General features: G+C 42.9%; 3 protein-coding genes across 4 annotated transcripts; 1 reads left to right on the plus strand and 2 right to left on the minus strand.

Annotated features, from left to right (window-relative positions):
- Positions 1 to 1,825: 1,825 nt before the first annotated feature.
- nlrc3l (NLR family, CARD domain containing 3-like) lies at positions 1,826 to 10,486 on the minus strand. Its single transcript, XM_083695904.1, has 13 exons — positions 10,400 to 10,486; positions 10,086 to 10,178; positions 9,845 to 9,994; positions 8,962 to 9,057; positions 8,602 to 8,770; positions 8,339 to 8,489; positions 8,113 to 8,205; positions 7,530 to 7,882; positions 7,086 to 7,295; positions 6,799 to 6,974; positions 6,353 to 6,626; positions 4,963 to 5,178; positions 1,826 to 4,584 (listed from the first exon to the last, which is right to left on the minus strand). The coding sequence occupies exons 2-13, from the start codon at positions 10,109 to 10,111 to the stop codon at positions 4,228 to 4,230; spliced, it is 2,271 nt and encodes a 756-aa protein (XP_083552030.1). The 5' UTR covers positions 10,112 to 10,178; positions 10,400 to 10,486; the 3' UTR covers positions 1,826 to 4,227.
- Positions 9,889 to 13,360, plus strand: lrrc51 (leucine rich repeat containing 51). Of its 2 annotated transcripts, none has more exons than XM_083695905.1 (5): positions 9,889 to 10,005; positions 11,374 to 11,451; positions 11,567 to 11,772; positions 11,952 to 12,100; positions 12,846 to 13,360. In XM_083695905.1, exons 2-5 carry the CDS (start codon positions 11,400 to 11,402, stop codon positions 12,982 to 12,984), a joined length of 546 nt encoding a protein of 181 aa, XP_083552031.1. In that variant the 5' UTR covers positions 9,889 to 10,005; positions 11,374 to 11,399; the 3' UTR covers positions 12,985 to 13,360. The 2 variants fall into 2 exon arrangements, with proteins under 2 accessions (XP_083552031.1, XP_083552032.1); XM_083695906.1 differs by lacking the exon at positions 9,889 to 10,005 and adding an exon at positions 10,977 to 11,062.
- Positions 13,361 to 13,485: 125 nt separating this feature from the next.
- lamtor1 (late endosomal/lysosomal adaptor, MAPK and MTOR activator 1) lies at positions 13,486 to 19,273 on the minus strand. Its single transcript, XM_083695908.1, has 5 exons — positions 19,031 to 19,273; positions 17,814 to 17,959; positions 17,650 to 17,727; positions 15,233 to 15,356; positions 13,486 to 15,068 (listed from the first exon to the last, which is right to left on the minus strand). The coding sequence occupies exons 1-5, from the start codon at positions 19,070 to 19,072 to the stop codon at positions 14,976 to 14,978; spliced, it is 483 nt and encodes a 160-aa protein (XP_083552034.1). The 5' UTR covers positions 19,073 to 19,273; the 3' UTR covers positions 13,486 to 14,975.
- Position 19,274: the final 1 nt, after the last annotated feature.

Raw genomic sequence — 19,274 nt, forward strand, 5'->3', positions numbered from 1 at the left:
ACAAATAAAAGATTCCTTAAACACAGAAGTTGTCACTGTTCTTTTATTGTTCTTACAGGAGTGAAAAAAATATAAGCACAGCCAATAAGACAAACAACAAACAAAGTCAACATGGGTGCCCAGACAGGTGGAGGAACCTAAGAGCAACATGGGTGCCCAGACAGGTGGAGGAACCTAAGAGCAACATGGGTGCCCAGACAGGTGGAGGAACCTAAGAGCAAAGGCTACATACAATACAGAGTTTAATTTTCACAGACATGCTTTTTTGCCTTACCAGTTAAAGAGGCTACCTTCTATAAGGAATGCCAAAATTACAAACACACACACACACACACATGATATTATACTCCAAAGTTATGGTCAAGCAGAGAAGACACATTCAAGCAAGAAAGAGAGAATGGTAGCAGTTGGATTTTGACACTTCACACAAAACAGAGGATTTTAAAAACTAAATCAAAATAACAGGCAGATTTCAGACTTGTGCAGTAAAACTATTAAAACCCCCACAAGAACAATTAATACACAACCAGGAAGAAGACTACTGTATAATCAGCCATGTAATTCTTACAAGGCATTACAAGTCTTACAAAGTGTGTGTGTGTGTGTGTGTGTGTGTGTGTGTGTGTGTGTGTGTGTGTGTGTGTGTTAGCACTGGTGCCAATCAAATATATACAGGACCACCTTCAAGAGACCAGCAGAGTCAGACAGGAGTCCCTGAGGGGTGACCAGCAGAGTACAAGAGCCCAGCAGAGTCAGACAGGAGTCCCACCCATGTGTGGTGTCCTCCAGAGGTGAGTTCCTGTATTGCAGCCCTGCTAAGACAGAAAGCAGTTAGAGAGTCTGGCGTCTTCCTACTACTGCAGTTCCAATACTTCAGCCTGAGATAGGGGAGAGAGCAGATGGCAAAGGGTAATGTTGAAACAACAATATCTTTCAACATGCGTTTGTGCTTGTGTGAAAAACTGCAGGGGAGAGAAACCAGAAAGCATATTATACAACACACAAGAAATACCTAGCAACATGCCCAAATTATCAAAATGCCTCTGTTATTACAAGACTCCCAATCTTCACCTCATCCCTGTCTTCCTCTGAAGAGAAAACCTGTGTGTGTGTGTGTGTGTGTGTGTGTGTGTGTATGTGTAAACAGGCTGGCTGTTCTCTGTCAGCTGTAGTTTCTCAGGAGCCTGTCTCATAGAGGACACCCTCTGCTGCAGTCTGACCAGGGGCTCATCACCGCTAGTAAAACACACACACACACACACACACACACACACACAGGAGCTAAGCTGGTTGTAGTTTGTCTGGTTTAGTGGTAATGATGATTGATCCTACATCTCTTCTCTCCTCAGGCTTAACTGGCTCCACTGGCTTCTGTTGTGGGGACCTCTGCTACACCCATGAGACAGAAATGTTATTATGTATGCAGACCTCTCTGCAGAAAAGACAAGAGATGAGGCTGATAATGATAACTGCTCTTTTGAAGAGTGAGTCAATTAGTTTCAGCATCTGAGTAGGAACCAGTGTACTGACAGGTTGGATCGTGATAGGTGCTACCACAATATATTATTACGATCTCTGTGGGTGCTACAACCACACCCCTCTACACTTACCTCTATGCTTAGGAAGTCTGAGAAGTCTATGGTGCAACGCTTGCAGCAGAACTAGCCCTGTAGGAGGCAGGGTAATATGTTGAACCTACTCACAGGGGTAGAGTCTGTGATTGTTTCATGATGAGGTTGACCTTTAGAGCATCATGAAACACAGGCACTCCAAAGTGTAATGTGCATGCATCTGGGGAGAAAAACATTCATGAAGACAAGACAACAAAGATTGTATTTGATTTTATTTCTTCACTCACAATGACTCAACAAGAGTGATTGGTAACAGTACAGTGTCGTAACTGAACTTGCCTGCGTCAGCCAGCCACTTGGAACGTCATGTCATCGCCTAGAGGTGGAGTCATGTATTTTAAATGAATCTTTACTGCGTTGTAGATAAAGCATAGTAGGTAGATACAGTGCCTATAGAAAGTCATCATACCCCTTTGAAATAGTTACTATATTTGTCGTACAGCCTGAAATCAAAATCCATTAAAAAAAAAAAAGAATTTCCAGCTTTATGTACAAATTTAGCCATACAACATCAAACTAATGAAAAAAAAGTTCTGAACATTTATAAAAAATGAAAAACAAGAATAACAGGGTTGGAAAAGTCATCAGTCCCCTGATTTAATACTTTGTAGGGCCACCTTTTGCTGCAATTACAGCCATCAATCTGTTTGGATATGTCTCTACTGGCTTTGCACACCTAGATTGGAGAATATTTGCCCATTGTTTGAGTTCAGTCAAATTCTGTGGTGAGCGGTGATGGACTGCTCTCTTCAAGTCCATCCACAGATCGGATTTAAGTCAGGGCTCTGACTTGGCCACTCAAGGACATTCACCTTTCTATCCTTAAGCCACTGCGTTGTTCTTTTGGTGGTATGTTTAGGATTATTGTCGTGTTGGAAGGTGAATGACCTGCCCATCTTCAGCTGTCTAGCAGAGGGACGCAGGTTGTCCTCAAGAATTTGGGTGTCTTGTCTTATCTGTTGTGCCTGGGCACTTTATCTGTCTCACCGTGGGAGAGTGAGAAACGTCCTCTCGATTCCTTTGTATGTCTTGACATGTGAAGAATTGACATTAAAGCCACTTTGACTTTGACTTTGACTTGGGGTGGTGTGCTGTGTTTGGTTTTCGCCAAACAAAGCGATTGGAGTTCAGTCCAAAAAGTTCAATCTTAGTCGCGTCTGACCATAACATCTTTTTCCACATGGCAACAGAATCTTCCAGGTGTGTTTTTGCATAGCACAAACGAGACTGAGTGTGGCACTTTTTCAGAAAAGGCTTCTTTCTTGCTACCCTGCCATACAGGCCAGCTTTGTGTAAAGCTTGTGAGATTGTACAGACAGACCAGTCCCAGCCATTAAGACTTGTAAGTCCTTCAAAGTTGCCTTTGGCCTCTTGGTAGCTTCTCTGATCAATGTCCTCCTGGCTCGGTCATCCAGTTTGGACGGACGGCCTGATCTAGGCAAGGTGTTGGTGGTGCCATACGCCTTCCACTTCTTAATGATGCTCTGAACGGTACTCAGAGGGATAGCTAAAGCCTTCGAAATCTTTTTGTAGCCTTCACCTAACTTGTGCCTTCCTACAACTTTATCTCGGAGGCCTTTTGAAAGTACTTTTCCAACCATGGTGAATTCTTTGCAGAACCATGCACATCTAGTAGTGGAATCCTCAAGAAACAGCTGGTTTTATTCTGAAGTAATCAAAACCACTACAATTGATGTCAGGTGGGGGGCAATTAGCCTGGTGTTTGATCTGGAAGTTGATTGGTTGCACCTGAGCAAGTTTATAATGTACTCTAAGGGGCTGATCACTTAACCAAACCAGGTATTTCACTAATTAATTTTTAATAATTGGCCAGAATTTTTTTAATTTTTATTTTCACTTTGATGATGAGGGTTATAATGTGTACATACAGCTCAAAAAGTTAGATTTGATTTATTTTCATTTCCAGGGTGTAATGTGACAAAAGGTAAAGATTTCACAGGGGTATGATGACTTTCTATAGGCACTGTATGCCTTCTCCAACTCTAACACAAGGCTGTCCATGTGATCACACGATATGTGAATACACTCACAGAAATAGTCCACTCCACCCCCCAAAAATACTTCATTTACAAGTTGATATACTGTACATACTTAAATAATTCAAAGTAATATTACAAATCCTTAATCAATCCTTGATTCTTCTTGGTTCTGTAACTGGAGACAAGTGTGGGCTAGCGTCAAAAAGAGAGGAATGATATCGGTTTTGTCTAAGAGCATCTATCTGTCTGTCTGTCTGTCTGTCTGCCTCCAATGTGGAATCTAGAGGCAGAAGATGAACGCACTGTGTAAGCTAAGAAGATACATGCTCTTTGACTCGTCTTCCATATAGGACACATTAGAGTAGTCATTAGTTTGTTCACAGTCGGAAGCCCAGTCTCAATATGATCAATGTGATGTGATCTCTTCCTGACACACCTGAGAGACGTTGGCTTTAACAATATACAAATTGTGTTCCCTGATGCTTCTAAAATGTCCCAACGTTTAAAAAGTCAGCACACTATACAAACATCAGAATAGTGAGACATGTTGTGTAGAACGTAACTGGCATTATGGCACACATGCTCAGTCATCATCTCTAGGTGATTTCTCTGAGGCACTCGCTGAGGTTCTCGTGTGTCTCCGTTGTGGCGTTGTCCCTCCTCTTCTGCAGAAACTTAATTGTCTCCTCCATGCCACACAGCTTAGGTGCATTATAGGGAAACAGCAGCCCTCTGAGCAGCTCGTCATTTGCATCCAAGGCCAGACCACACAGAAATCGCAGGAAAAGACTATAGTGACCCCGTGGAGCACTCAGGGCCCGGTCGATCGCGCTGCGATACAGGTCCACCAGCAACCGCTCCTTAAACAGCTTGGGTATGCGCAGTGACTGGTTGAGAACAATCTTTCCCTCAAGGCGGAAGGACAGGAATGTGTAAAGAGCAGCCATGAACTCCTGAAGATAATAATGATAAATGTCATAAAATATCCTCGTAGCAAATAATAATCATATAATAGTATTAAAAGTAATAACTTATTTTATCTTTATCTTGTATATCTAGTATAGCTACACGCTCATAGCTATACAAGATATACAATAGAAGTTCTTTAAGGCTGGAATATACACTATGAAAGCGACTTGTCATTAACTAATAACCTGCATAGCAACATGACATACTGGAGACAGGCATCTGATTAGCATAATGACAATTGTTATCAAATGTCTAACTAGAGTAATATAATGTAAAATAAATAAATATATACATATTGGCTTTCATAATGTCTGTAGGGCCTGTAATCCTCATACAAAAAAACGTAGTTAAGGATGCCCTACCAGAACACTGAAGTGTACAAAGCAGAAGCTCCGCCTATTGTATGACTCCTCCCTCGGAAGCTCTGTGCAGAAGCCGGAGAACACAACCACCTCCTTCAAATCCAGATTGTGCTCTCTCAGGTCATCTTCGTAAAACACAGAGCGGTTCTTCTCCAACAGTCTGAGAGCAAGCTTGCCCATCTTCGCCACAAGCTCTCTGTCCGTGTCCGTCCATTTCTGAGAAGAATGATAATAAATTAGATTTTTTGTTTTATTTAACCTTTATTTATACAGGGGTGTCTCACTGAGACCAAAGTCTTTTTTTAAGGGGAGGCCTGCTTACATTAAAATACATTGCATTACATTAGCCTACTAAACCAATACCACACAATTTACACAATAATAAATTAAGACATGTACACTCCTCAGATAAACCAACACAAGATAATCTAGTTCGAGTATGTTTTGAAGGTTATTCCAGGTATTTGGGGCACAAAGACCAAACTATTTTAGGTCAGACCAAGAATCGCCTGCTGAACTGAGGAAGTAGATATCATCAGCATAAAGATGCAGTTGTTCAAGGAAAAACCAACGTTATTTATGTAAAGCAGTGCACTTAATTGAACCTTGCAGAACACCTTTATTAACCTTGAAAAAACTAGACTGAATTCCATCTACTAAAATACACTGAGTCCTATCCTGCAGGTAATTTTTAAACCAATTACCAAGCGATACAAACTAATGGCAGATAACCATTGTTCTCCAGAGAGATCACAATATAATTCATACTAGGGAAACGGCAGAGATGGTGCTATGTTCAGACCTAAAACCTAGGAATTTAGGGCCATTGTTAGCCAGTGGGGCTAACCTGCAGAGAATAAATGTTGTTTAAAGGCTTCACTTCACTTTTTTATTTGTAATGATGTTAGAATTCGATAAAACTTTGAGGTAGAGAGGAATTGCCCTTAGGTTTCTTTCCTTGATTAATTAAATCTGGGAGACTACCAAGGATTGGTTTAATCTTTGATTCTCAATCTTTTCACTAGAGCATGCTTATCTGCCACAGATAAATCATACAGCGATAGATTTAGGCAGTTTAGTATCTCTGACACTCAAAATGGGGCAGTGATCACTTATATAATTTTCTACTATTACCATTACTGATGACAGGTATACAATATTAGGATTAGCACCTGCAGTACATTACACAAGTAACACACTGAAATAATAAGACAGCCTGTGTGCCAGTCTTATTCTGCTATAGCCAATTCCTTTTTTGTCTACAGCATAAACAGACAACCAGGCTAGGATGATAATGTTGAGTTGAAGAAAAAAACGTTCTACTTGAATGTACAGTTTTGAGTGTCTTATGAAGAATCAATACAATTTAAAGAGGAGGGGCTGATCAGACCTGGTTGTTATGAGAGGCACCGTGGTATTTCTCCAGCCTGCGATTGATCTGAATGATCAAATAGTGAGCGTAGAACGATGTCACCTTGGGGGCGTCTGCTCCATAGTCTGAGTTACAGACACCCTCCTCAAACATCATGACAACCATCCAGCAGAGGAAGGGCATATGACACAGGATGTAGAGAGTTGGTGAGCGCTTGGTGTGTCTGACGATCTGAGCAGCTAATGCCTTGTCTTGGAAATGTTTGGTCAGGTACTCATCTTTCAGTGTGTCACTGGATAATAATGATAAACAAATAATGACATTAATGATATGCATGATAGATAGATAGACAGATATTATCAACTCCCCCCCCCCCCCCCACACACACATAGACGCACACACACAGACACACACAGACACACACACACACACACACACACAGATACAGACACAGACACACACACCTGTAACCCTGTATCTCAACGACTCTGTGTATGAATTCAGCAGGTATCTGGACAGTGGCTCCACGTCTGCTGGTGATCCAGACAAGGGCACCAGGCAACAGAGAGCCCCGAATCAGATTCACCAATATGGAGTCCAGGTGAACGGAAGCATGGACGTCTGATACAGTGGGAGTGTTCTGGAAAAGAGATAGAAGAAGAGAGGGAAAAAGAGCGGGTGAGGTAGGACCACTCTATAGTGGCACGTCTCGGATGGGGATATAGGTGGGACAGTATGAATGGGTGTGTACCTGGAAGTCCAAAGTGGTATTATACATGTCGAACCCATCCAGAATAATTAGAACCTTGCAGTCTGGTTTCTCCAGAAAGTCCATGGTGCGCACCTCAGTGTGATAGGTCAGCAACAGCTGCATGAAGTTTGTTTCCTTGTTGGGTTCAAGGTTCCGCTCCCTTAGAATCCACAGCTCCCGGAATGGGAATGGGAAGATGAGCTGGATGTCCTAATCGCAGGGATAGACAGTATTTTAATAATAGGGATCCATTTCTTTTGCATATTTTGTAAATTGTATTTAAAGATATTGGAAAATACTGTAGATCATCATTATAAAAAGGGCAAGTTTTGCAAATGCCCCTTCAAAATACAAATTGTGTTTTAAATGTTTAAATTTCAATAAATATTTGGATGATTTTATATTTATATTAAATTATTTGATAAAAATGTAAAATATTCCTGCCTGATTGGCTCTGTCCTCCGCCCAATCCAACATGAATTTCTGAACAGCAACTGAGAGCCCAATCCCTGGCAGCCCTGTGGTCAGAACACAACGCACTGCTGTGCCGTCACTGGAGCGAAGACGGAATATATTATTCCCACCAATCAAGCTATCCGGGGTGGCGATGAGGGGAGGTGAGGGAAGGTCAGTGCGGATCTCGTGCAGGGGGTTGACCCCACCATGACCCCTAGTGGAGATTTGGGGTTCAGTGTAGATGTTCTTCAGGAACTGCTGCTGACCCGGCCGGGGAACCCCCTCATAGATAGTTTTGTGTCTCCTCACCAGCCCACCTTTCAACTCAAACTGGATCACAGCTGGAGGGAGAAGAAGAGTGAGAGAAAGTGGGGTTAGAGAACCACAAAGAAGAAAGGTGGGAGTGGGGGAAAGAGAGTGAGTGGCAAAGATAGAGAGGTGAGACAGAAATAGAAAATTATTGATAAGAATTGCCTGAATAGCAAACTAAGTAACAACTCTTTTCTCAGTGGGTTAGGGTTAGGTTTAGGGTTAATCCTCTCCCTGATCGGTCACTCTGATTTGTTGTTACCTCTCTTGCACTTCTTCTCCAGTTCCTCAGCCAGCTCTGGTTTATTCATACACTCCAGCATGCGTATCGCTACCTTCAGGCCATAGCCCTTGCCTGCAGAATTATATGCAAAAATATACGACACAGTTATATCAGATAAAAAAAGAATAATAATTTAATGGGATAGTACACCAGAAGTACAACTTGACATGATTTTACACGTAACATCACTAATAGCATTCTTTACCAAAACGCTCAAGCATCTTATCCACCAGGTCCAGTTGGTCGCTCTCCTCCAGCTGAGTAAGGTCAAAGGTTGAGGGGTGGTGCCCACATAGATAGCGCTTAAATAGAACCAGCTCGGAGTCTGATAGAACAGACAGAGAACTCTGCATGGACTACAAAGAGGGGAGAGAAAGAGATTTTACAAATATGATATCCTTCCACCCCTCTATAATTTCATATCAACATGGTGAGAGAGTCCCAGGTCACACACACACACACACACACCTTGAATATGTAGGGCAGGTCAAGGTCTGGGTGCAGCTGACCCGGCTGGGAGTCCTCTGCCTCTGGCTCCTCAGTCTGTGATTGGTCCTCTAGCTCAAGGGGGTGCGGGGGTTCAGGAGAGTCCGTCAGGGGTAGGCTGTCACCATCCTCCTCCTCTGAATCCTTTGCCCTTGAGAGGAGGAGGGGGGAGGGGTGTGTGTGTAAGATGGACAGGGAGTGGTTGACGTTAGTAATAATCAGCATCTGTTACATGTAGATGTGTTTCCTGTGTTCTGGAAGGTATGTTCCCATGTTCCCCCTCTGTTTGCTGCCTGTGTGTGTGTGTGTGTGTGTGTGTGTGTGTGTGTGTGTGTGTGTTACCTGTCTGTGAAGTAAGCTCCCTGTTGTCTGGTCGACTGATGGTGTGTGACCTCAGAGTAAAGGGTCTCTGGAGACTCGGACCGGATCAACTGCAGCCTGGGGGATATCACAACATCAGGACAATCTCAGGAGAACCCTCATACAACCAGCATAGCAAAATCACACTTTGTCCTCTCTAAATATGATTCACTGTACATATACGTATACATATAAATATACACTAACAGCCAGACTATACCAATGCCGTCACAGCACCATATGTCTTCATACGGTGAGCCACTGAGCACCCCAGCAGCATAGTTTTACACATCGAGTCCATTGTCCTCGGCAGTGAGAGCATTGCAGAGGTGTAGATGCAGAGAAATAAGCACATCATATCAAATAATCTCAATCATTTTAAAATTAAGAAGGAAAATTGCAAAAATCACCCTGCACACATCAAATGTTTCAGTATCGCATTTTAGGCTTGCATTCAAAAAAGAAAAACAGTGTTGATGCAATTGTTAATGTCATACAGGTATAGGCAGAATGTAATGAGTCCTACATAGACATGATGAGGACATTCAATCCAAGGCTGAACATAATCAAAGTGGGGGGGGGGTTATCCCGAGGCATAACGCTTTTTAAGGATCAGTGCTTAAAGAAGCAGCTTGGAAGATACAAAGTATGGAGAGACAGGCTAACCCTGAACTCCAAACCCCCCTGCTGAGCTCTACAACATGTCCAATGTGGCAGAACTTGTGCCTCCAGGATTGGGCTCATCAGCCACATTCGTACACAAAAAGCCTTATTGACGTCTTCCTCGACTACGAGGGACTAGCAAGGAGGAGTGTGTGTGTGTGTGTGTGTGTGTGTGTGTGTGCGTGTGTGCGTGTGTGTGTACCCTGTAGTGGCGTAGGTGTGTAGTTCAGTTGTCATAGGCGATGAGCGAGCCTCTGTTATGTCTTCCTCCTCCTCTTTATCACTCTTCATAGAGCCATAACTGGAGGGAGGGGCTTCTGGTCGTTCCCCGTCCTGACTCCCTTGCAGGATCCTACAAGGAAGGTGTGTACAGCATATAAATAATCTGGGAAGCAGCCGCAGTCATTTTTACAGTAGTTTGTGTACGTTGTGGTCAGACCTACCTCTCCACCTCTGAATCCAAGTCCATTTAGACCGGCTTAATCTCACCAGTCCAGAACCACTGATCCAGAACCCCTCCTAGTGTAACCAATCACCTGTAGAAGGGGAAAACATTTGAAACCTGTCCCGGTACGAGTGCGAGTTTTAGGAAAGCAAGTATGCTTGACTGCAGGACATGAAGGCCCGTGGCCGTGTTACAACGTCTGCGTATTATTGTATAGATGAACTCCTAATGGCATGACATTGAAAGTAATTTCTAAAGTAAGAAGAAGTAACAACATAACAAAGTAACAACAACATTACGTTTTCCACTTACAAGACAGGTAATTTTCTCTCACTCACTGCCTTCATTCGTCTTATTTCCGTGTTCTGTCAATCTCGTTTCAGGCACTCAGTTTCGAAAGCGAAACCTCAACACAACCAGGCGAGAAAGCACACATACGTACGCACGAAACAACTGGGTCTGCGCCATTTGTAAACGACTGAGTTTACACAAGAAAATATATTTTTTGCACTCAATTTCACCCCCGCTGTGGACGCCGGACCACCCGCTTAAGTCGATTTATTTTATTTGGTGGGATAAAGGTCACACCATTTTCCCAATCTTTTCGACGATAAGGCTATCATCTCCTCCCCATCTTGCATTAATAAGAGCCAACCGGCTGTCCAAATCGCGCGCACCCAATGGAAGCTCAGACTGTAGTTCTGTTACATTAAAGTATATGAAATACATGTTCTAAGAAATTAATCCTAAATATATATCATGTGTAATATTTAAAGAGAAAAGAGATCCAGAAAATTATCAAATGTAGATATTCAGGGAAAATATTAGAATATTGAAAAATATACAAACTACAATTCCCACATTCCGATCGTTCGTCACCTTGGAAACGTGTTGTTGTACTGTACTTCTATCTTTTTCATTGTGATCAACTACAAACAAACATGTGGCACAAGTTTTGAGCTCCGTGTGAGTAAGGTATGTTATGTTTGCTAAAAATTACTTTGCATACATAGCAGGTAGCATGAAAGTAACACGACCTTCAATAGATATCTCATTTACAACAACAATCAGGAGACAGAAAACACGGGAAAAATTGCATGTGAAAAACCTAGCTAGCACAGTCTATGTAGAAGTTAGCATATAACAAGTTAGCTAGCGTTAACTACACTACAGAACAGATGAATTAGTGTCAGCGGAAAGGTTTAGAACTAGCAACTCAACTTCATAACGTTAATATTGAGATGTATCTGTACAAAATTAATCTATACCATATTGTTTTCTCATAGGTTAGCTGAATCCGAAGGGCTGGAAAATGTTTGGAGCCCCTGTGGATGTATCATTCAAATGTCTCAGCTCAATGGCAGGTAACTATATTGTATTATTTGATGGAGAACTGCTGAAGACGGGCTTTAACCTACAACACAGCAGCAGTTACAGGTCAACACCTCTTTCTCTCTCTTCCTCCTCCCGCTCCGACAGATGCTCTGACAGAGGAGCCCAACCAGGGCTTGCGGCCGCTGAAGAGAAACTCAGAGAAGAAGTTCTGCAGCCGCTCTTTGCGCCTCAACAACAACATCATCACTGACCTGAGCGGTCTCTCTAATACCATCATACACTTCCTTGCTGAGCCAGAACTGCTCTCCTGGCTAGATCTCTCTTTTAACGACATCTCACACATCGACGCAGTGAGTCCATGCACGCACACTTGTTACAATACACACACACTTACACACACACATACACATATATACACACATGTACACACACAGCCAAAAATCAAGTATCATGTAGTAGGAAATGTAATTCTCACACTATTAAGTAGTCAAACTACTTGTGTGTGTGCGTGCGTGTGTGCATGCCTCAGGTTCTTTGTGATCTGAGGGAGCTGCGGGTGTTATATCTTCATGGTAACAGCATCTGTAAGCTGTCAGAGGTGGATAAGCTTGGAGTTCTGCCCTTCCTACACACACTCACGCTGCACGGAAACAGCATGGAGAACGAGAGAGGCTACAGGTACATTAACTCTCTCTCAAACAAACACAGACACACATTTCCCCTGAGTGCGCAAAAATACCATGCAAATAAGAGGGGCTACAGGTACACACACTGTGGTGCATGCCCATTGCAAGATTATTTTCCTGGTCACGATGAATTTCTTGCCACAGAAAAGAAAATGGGGAAAAAGTTGTCCAGGAAATACAAGGCAAGCAGCCTACCAAACCCACCCCCCCCCCCAGTCAGACACACAGACGCCTCCCCTCAGCCACACACATTGGGAGAGGGGGTTACTTATAAGAGTCTGCTATCTGAGTGCTGTATGTGTATGTGTAACAGGTGCTGAGCGAGCCTGCAGCTGTTTAGCATTCTGACAGGTGCTTAAAAGGAGTAGAGAGATCAGGGTCCAGTTACACACCCTGTTCCTGTCTGCAGCATAGCAACACCATTAACACACTCCCTCACACACACACGGGCACGCACCTTCCACACACTATATACCCGTTAAAAGATTAGGGTTACACTACTAGGCCTACAACATATTCACATATAGTTTGGGCTTTCTCATTCTCTCCCTCTGTCTGATTTGTGCTAGACTGGTCTTCTGGATTATTATTGGTCTACTGTATTTAAGAACAGGACTAAGAATCCCAAAACTCAAAAGGTCAAACCATGTAACACTTGCATGCCCATCCAAGGCATTATACTTACTATTGCACTATAATTGTGTGTGTATATGTGTGTGTGTGTTTGTGCACGCTAGGAGTTACATGATTGCAGCTCTGCCTCAGTTGAAGATGTTGGATTTCAGTGCTGTGACACGCCAGGAGCGAATCATGGCCCAGGTTTGGCATCGCCCCGGCAACCGTAGCAAAACTGCCAGGAAGGGCCTCGAAGACTGACCATCTGTGGAAACGCATCCAGGGACCCTTTCACCATGCTCACCAACCAAAGGGTTCAGTGATTATAGACTCATAATTGGAAAACATTACAACTAGGGAATCATGTATATTTTGGATATCTGTGTCTGTCTGTACATCTGAGAGTAGGGTAATTGGGAATTATTTCTTACTTGATAAAATCAGGAATAATCGATTTGCCTAGGCAGCACCTGACTATTACTGCAGTCAACAACTCTAGATCGATGCCTTGTGCTTGGCAAGACCCACTTCCACTTTTACTTATTTTCTGTGGTAAAGCTTCTGTAGATCAGATTGTTGTCCTGTTTTGCACAAGGGCATATGATGGTGGCTTCAATCTTCAGTGTTAGTGTTAGTCATTAAGTTGAAGTTCAAATGCATATAAGAGAAACATTTCTCATATGTTGTTAAAGCGTGTAAGGAGCTACACTGCTGCAGCCACCCCACCATGTTTTCACCACAGTTACACACACCAGTCAATGCTTATTGTTGAAAGTCTTTAATGCATTAATTAATTAAATGAAAAAATTTATTAACAGAATATCTTAAACATTTTGGTTCTAGCCTAAGAAATTAACAATGTTGTCTAAGTAGTATTCCACATTTCTAATTAACAAAACAAATGCTGTAAGCACACTGCAAAAAGCCCAAATTAAATGTCTCATAGTAAATATCACAGCCTTGCAGATCATCCCTTTAAAGACCCCAGAGAGGCATTGCTCTCATCCTACACACACTCACGCCCTCCCCCCAAAAGAGCATAAATACACTTAAAACACAAATAAATAATCACAATAAGGTCTTGCATCAAGGAAGGACACTCAGGTTATTGTTGTTCTTCCACACTATGATAGCTGTTAGTTTCTATTTAATATGAGTAGTATGAGTAACTTGTTACAATCCGTAGATGTTTTGATAAAACAAAAAAAAAAGTTGTGTGTAATAAACACTTGGGCTGCTGTATTATCTTAGCCGTGATTGGCTCCTAAAGGGACCTCTGTGATGCTCCAGCCAATCCTGGCCAACCGACATAAAGGGGAGGTGCATACAATCTATTCCCTGCTTCTGACTGAATCACAAATATCTGTACATAGAAGGCATCAACACTTCACTGATTAATTTACATTTCAAGCCGCTCAACACCCCCCCCCCCCCCCCCCAACCTCTATCCTGGCCCCCTTCCCATACACATACACACACACATCCCACCTCATCTCTATTGACCCTGTAAAGTCAAGATATGAATCAAAGGACTTCCAGCTAAATTATTTTGGTGCGTTAAAAAAGTAAAGAGGAAGCATGGAGCAGGAAGTTCCTATACATGCCCCCCTTAACACATCTCTCCCAGCTCCCCCACCTGCCCTTGCGCCCTCTGCCCAGCTCAGGCAAAATACCCAGCCAGACTCACTAAACAGATCATACATGACCTGGCTTTTGTTGCCATGGTTGAATTAACAGAAAGCTGTTTTAAAACTACCAAACTAGTGTCAGTGCCATTCATTTTCTCAATTACCAATGGCAGGTATGAGGATGCTAACAAAGATATGAGACATTACTGAATTTGAGTGATCTTCATGGATCTCTGTGGTGGTGGGGGACAGGACAGGACAGTCCTAACACTGTTATCTTTACATTTTGATGAAAGATAATCTTAAAATGCCTTGACAGCTCAGAAAGGAGAATGAGTGATGATTTTCAGAGGTGATTCAGGGGTGCAGTTTCAGTAGGGGCCTGGTGCAAAAGTAAAATCACACCCTTTTAACTAAATAGATCACTACTTTTGACAAGAGACACATAGTGGCTCTGGTGAGAAGTAGTGCATTATATGGGCTTTAGGTAGACTTTAGTTGTCTTAGTCCTGAGCTGTAGCCGCAAAAGGAATAGCTGAGATGCATGAATACAGGGTGGGCTGGGGGAGGCGAAAGGCTGGGGGAGACAGAGAGAGGGAGTTATATTGAGGCCTAATAAAATAATCAGGGGATGGCAAACTGAACCACAAGTTCTTCTTTCGCGTCCACCTTGATCTGAGAAATTGCACTGTACGCATAAGCGGCTATCTTGGACACCTGCAAAACAAACAGAACAAAACAGATTTAGGGCACAATATGGACAATAAGCTTCTGAATATACACTATTGCCAATGTGGGTGTTAAAACTTCTGAACTGTAGATCTGATAGCGTAGAGAGATAGCTGAGTGAAATGGAGATGACTGTCCAACTTGTGTGTCACCTGTTGTATATCCGAGTATGGCACCAGGTCACTAGCAAGCACTTGGTGCGGCTGGCTGGTGAGGGAGGGAAGAGGGAGGGCCTTCTTCTGGGACAGACTGTTACTCAACACAGCCAACTTCGTACTGAAACACAGACAAGGACACGAAACACAGACAGGAATAAGATAAAACTGGAACAGGTAGGCCAGTGTCCTTTCCTGCAAAAAACCCCTCAATATAGCAGTAAGCGAGCAGTGGCATTTTTAACCCCAACATTTTGGTGGGGCCACTGTAAAAAACGCTCAGATGCATGCCAGTGGAACCACAGTCAAACAAAACACATCACCCATCATGAACACAGCTGGATACAGCCTACATCAAGACCTAGCCTTTCTCTGGCTGCAGCACCTTTTTGAACCACTAGGGACCATACTTTTAGCATGCGCACAACCGTTTTCCCCACTCATAGCGTTTCATTGACAGAGGGGGGCTGAACAGGACTGTCCCAACTATAATAGAAAACAGTAGCACTGAGGCAGCCAGCCAGCTGCAAAAAACAGCAAATTTCACCCATTTCAGAGCTTCCATACTCAAGGAAAATAAACTAAAGCACAGCCATTAATGTTTCATTAACCAAAGATAAAAAATAAAAAAAATTATTCAATTTGCTAATGGTAGGTTATGAAGATACAATTATATGACATGGGTGATGCTTAATTCAGGGCCATCCGTGGGACCGGCCCTGAATGACAAAACACCACTAAAAGCTAGCTATGATGTAGGGCAAGCTTATTCAGCTGGCAGCCCAGGGGCCAGATCCGGCCTGCCTATCTATTTAGACTGGCCCTTTGATCAATTTTGAACATTGTCTGCAAAAAAAATATCCGCAAAAAATCCCTGCAAAAATCAGATATTCGGTGTCAAAATGAGCCCAAGTTTAATTTCCTCCAATAGAACTGTTGTTCAAAGAAAAGAACACGGTCCCTACAGTCAAACATATTGGAGGTTCACAGATGTTTTGGGGTTGCTTTGCTGCTTCTGGCACCCAATGCCTTGACTGTGCATGGCATCATGAAATCTGAAGACTTCCAAAGAATTTTGGAGCACAATGTAGGGCCCAGTGTCAGAAAGCTGGGTCTCCGTCAGAGGTCATGGGTCTTCCAGCAGGACAATGACCCAAAGCATACTTCAAAAAGCACCCAGAAATGGTTTAGGACAAAGCACTGGTGAGTTCTGAAGTGGCCAGCAATGAGTCCAGATCTAAATCCCATAGAAAACCTGTGGAGAGATCTCAAAACAGCAGTTGGGAGAAGGCACCCTTCAAAACTGAGAGACCTGGAGCAGTTGGCAAAAAAAGTGGTCAAAAATTCCAGTAGAGAGGTGTAAGAAACTCATTCATGGTTACAGGAAGCGATTGATTTCAGTTATTTTTTCCAAAGTGTGTGCTACCAAATATTAAGTTGTGTTGTTCTAGTGCAAACAAAACAAATAAACATGTGAATACTAAAGCATTTGTAATTGCAACCATTTTCTGGGAGAAGTGGTGCATTATCTGAAATTAGTGCAGGGGTGCCAATATTTTTGGCCATGACTGTACATGGCAGTATTTCGGGTTCTGACCCGACGATAAAGGAGAACCTGCAGATTTGGACGAGGTTATTTGCAAGATTTGCATGAAAAAGATGATGGCCAGAGATGGGATATCTGTCTGTATCAAGTGTTGCTGTCAGGTTATTTTTTCCAGAAATCCACACGGCGGACAACATTGTTGATGCACTCCGTGTGGCACTTGGATGCGAATAAACTATCGGCCATACCGACTGACAATGCTGCTAACATTGCAGCTGCCATCAGGGCCCTGAATTGGCCATGGCTCAACAGTTTTTGCAATAACCTCAATCTGGCGATAGGACCAGCGGTAAGGGACAGAGTGGGCCCTCGGAGTCTGCCATGCAATTACCGCTGCCTTCTGTCACAGCTGGCCCCAAAAGAGAGAGCTTAAAAAAAAGCTAGTGGAATTAGGATTCCCAGAGCATAGTCTCATAACGGTAACCTCGGTAACACGGTAACCTAATCAATATTGTATAGACAAATGATTGTCTCTGTCATATAGCCTATAGGCTATGAGAAGGTTATATTATTACGAATGCAGCGTGTGATGCTTCTTATTATGCTATCATATTATGCTATCCAACTGTTTAGTATAGTTTGTCAAGCTGTGATCGGGATGTAAAGTTGAAATCACTGTAAATGACAGTCACCAAATAATTCAGTTTTCAATGTATATTAAATATATGGAGCAAAGACGGTTCCCGCCAGGCCGACCTGACCTTATTTTATAATGTAATACCACATACCCTGGCAAAATTTCAGGATGGTATAAAGGTATGAAAAAATGTATACCACCCAACCCTAGCCCCCACATGTGCAAACACACCTGTATTGTCGAGCCTTGTCCATGTATTCATGCTGCTCCATGCCTTGAGAGTCTGCAGCAGAGACATCAATGATGTTCCTGTGTGAGGAGACAGAGGAAGTCAGCACAGTGTCAACGATGGAATGTGTTACATTGGGATGAGGAGGGGTGTGCATGTGTCTTACAATGCTGTCTTGGTGAGGATGGATGTGAGGAGGGCCTGTTCATCTGTGCGTGCTGAGGGGACATTGGGAGAGTTCCATTCTGTGCCATTGGGGGGCTTGCTGTCAGGGTTCGGGTGGGGGATCAGTGGCTTACGCTCATCAGGGTCCTGAGGAAATAGGAAATCACAGTCACCAAACATCACAAAATCCTGAAGTGCAATTACAATCCTAATTGATTCCTGGCTCCAGACTCCCATGAGTGAACTGAGAAAGAGAGCAATGTGGCGAAAACTCTACCTGAGGCCACATTGGAGCACTGCTTTATTTGCAAAGGGGAATTGACTGGTTGTTTGAGGCAAACACATTCTATCCTCACTTATTGCTATTACACTGTTGGTGTAAATCTCAAATGTAAGGATGAGATTATTCTGGTGAGGCCAAAACCTAGGAAGTGAGAAAGGCAACTTCCCAGTTATCCTTTGTAGCCAACCCTCTCCTTGTGACCCATCTAGTCCAATTATCCAATCCTGTAATCACAACAGCACGTTTGGATCAAAGGTCAATACATGATCTGATGCAAGGGCAGAATGAGAAGAGAGCATCTAAATAACAGAAGGTGCAAACAAAGGGTTAGATATGATCACTGATGTGATCATTGAGCGTTGATAGATATGATCTTACTACTAATGTGTGTTTCATAAATAGTAATATGATACATTCTGACCAGTAAATAGAGGTTTCACATTTTCCAAAGGCAGGGATAACTCTGCCGCTAGATGCGAAATTTAAGGTTATTGTATTAGCTGGTAGCTATCTGCTTGAAGTTGATTGGCCAGCAGTTTAGACATGTTCACATAGTGACAGCGTGTTAAACGTGACCCTGCGTCAACCTTAGGGGCCCCGTCGATAACTAGTTAAATAATAGTGGTTTATATTTCTCGACAATGTTAGGGAAATATGCACACGTCTGTGATGCTATGATATAGCTATGCAAGTATATCAAACTATTCCTTATATATGTTGTAGGCCGAAACTTCCTGACATGGCTGGCTATTCAGCACAACCACTTCACATGTTATTAAATTAAAACACTACTAAACTATATTCAATGACCTCCAAAAAGGAAACACTTTTTTTTTTTTTTTTTTTTTTTTTTTTTACAGCGTACAAGATTCAGGCTAGTTTACTAGCTTAGAACACTCAGACCTCATAGCCGCCTAGAGGCTAGTAGTAGCTACCTGCTCAGCTGTCTCGTTCTCGCTGCTGTAACAGCAACCCATGGCGTCCGCGGGGCGTTCAGCGCTCTGCCAAACAACGCGACCCCAATCTCCAGCTTCTCTCCCCGGGAAACAATCACACAAGAGAAACGGACCACGTCTAAGTCCTCTCGAAAAATGATCGAACTTCTTTCCTGGTTTCTGTTTCTCACCGCCAGCTAGCTAACTACTCTCCTCAAACGAGCTTGCTATCACATGACAGATG

This window comes from Argentina silus (genome assembly GCF_951799395.1).
Source record: "Argentina silus genome assembly, chromosome: X".
Lineage (NCBI taxonomy): Eukaryota > Metazoa > Chordata > Actinopteri > Argentiniformes > Argentinidae > Argentina > Argentina silus.

Excerpts from the sequence above, each read along its gene's own strand:
- lamtor1 (XM_083695908.1), bottom strand. The coding sequence starts at position 19,072 with ATGGGTTGCTGTTACAGCAGCGAGAACGAGACAGCTGAGCAG. Across the intron at positions 17,728-17,813 it reads ATCCTCACCAAGACAGCATT|GAACATCATTGATGTCTCTG; the intron begins GTAAGACACATG and ends CTCCTCACACAG. Across the intron at positions 15,357-17,649 it reads GACAAGGCTCGACAATACAG|TACGAAGTTGGCTGTGTTGA; the intron begins GTGTGTTTGCAC and ends TCTGTGTTTCAG.
- lrrc51 (XM_083695905.1), top strand. The coding sequence starts at position 11,400 with ATGTTTGGAGCCCCTGTGGATGTATCATTCAAATGTCTCAGCTCAATG. Across the intron at positions 11,452-11,566 it reads ATGTCTCAGCTCAATGGCAG|ATGCTCTGACAGAGGAGCCC; the intron begins GTAACTATATTG and ends CCGCTCCGACAG. Across the intron at positions 12,101-12,845 it reads GAGAACGAGAGAGGCTACAG|GAGTTACATGATTGCAGCTC; the intron begins GTACATTAACTC and ends TGTGCACGCTAG.
- nlrc3l (XM_083695904.1), bottom strand. The coding sequence starts at position 10,111 with ATGGACTTGGATTCAGAGGTGGAGAG. Across the intron at positions 6,627-6,798 it reads GTTGAGATACAGGGTTACAG|TGACACACTGAAAGATGAGT; the intron begins GTGTGTGTGTCT and ends ATTATTATCCAG. Across the intron at positions 4,585-4,962 it reads TTGTACACTTCAGTGTTCTG|GAGTTCATGGCTGCTCTTTA; the intron begins GTAGGGCATCCT and ends TATTATCTTCAG.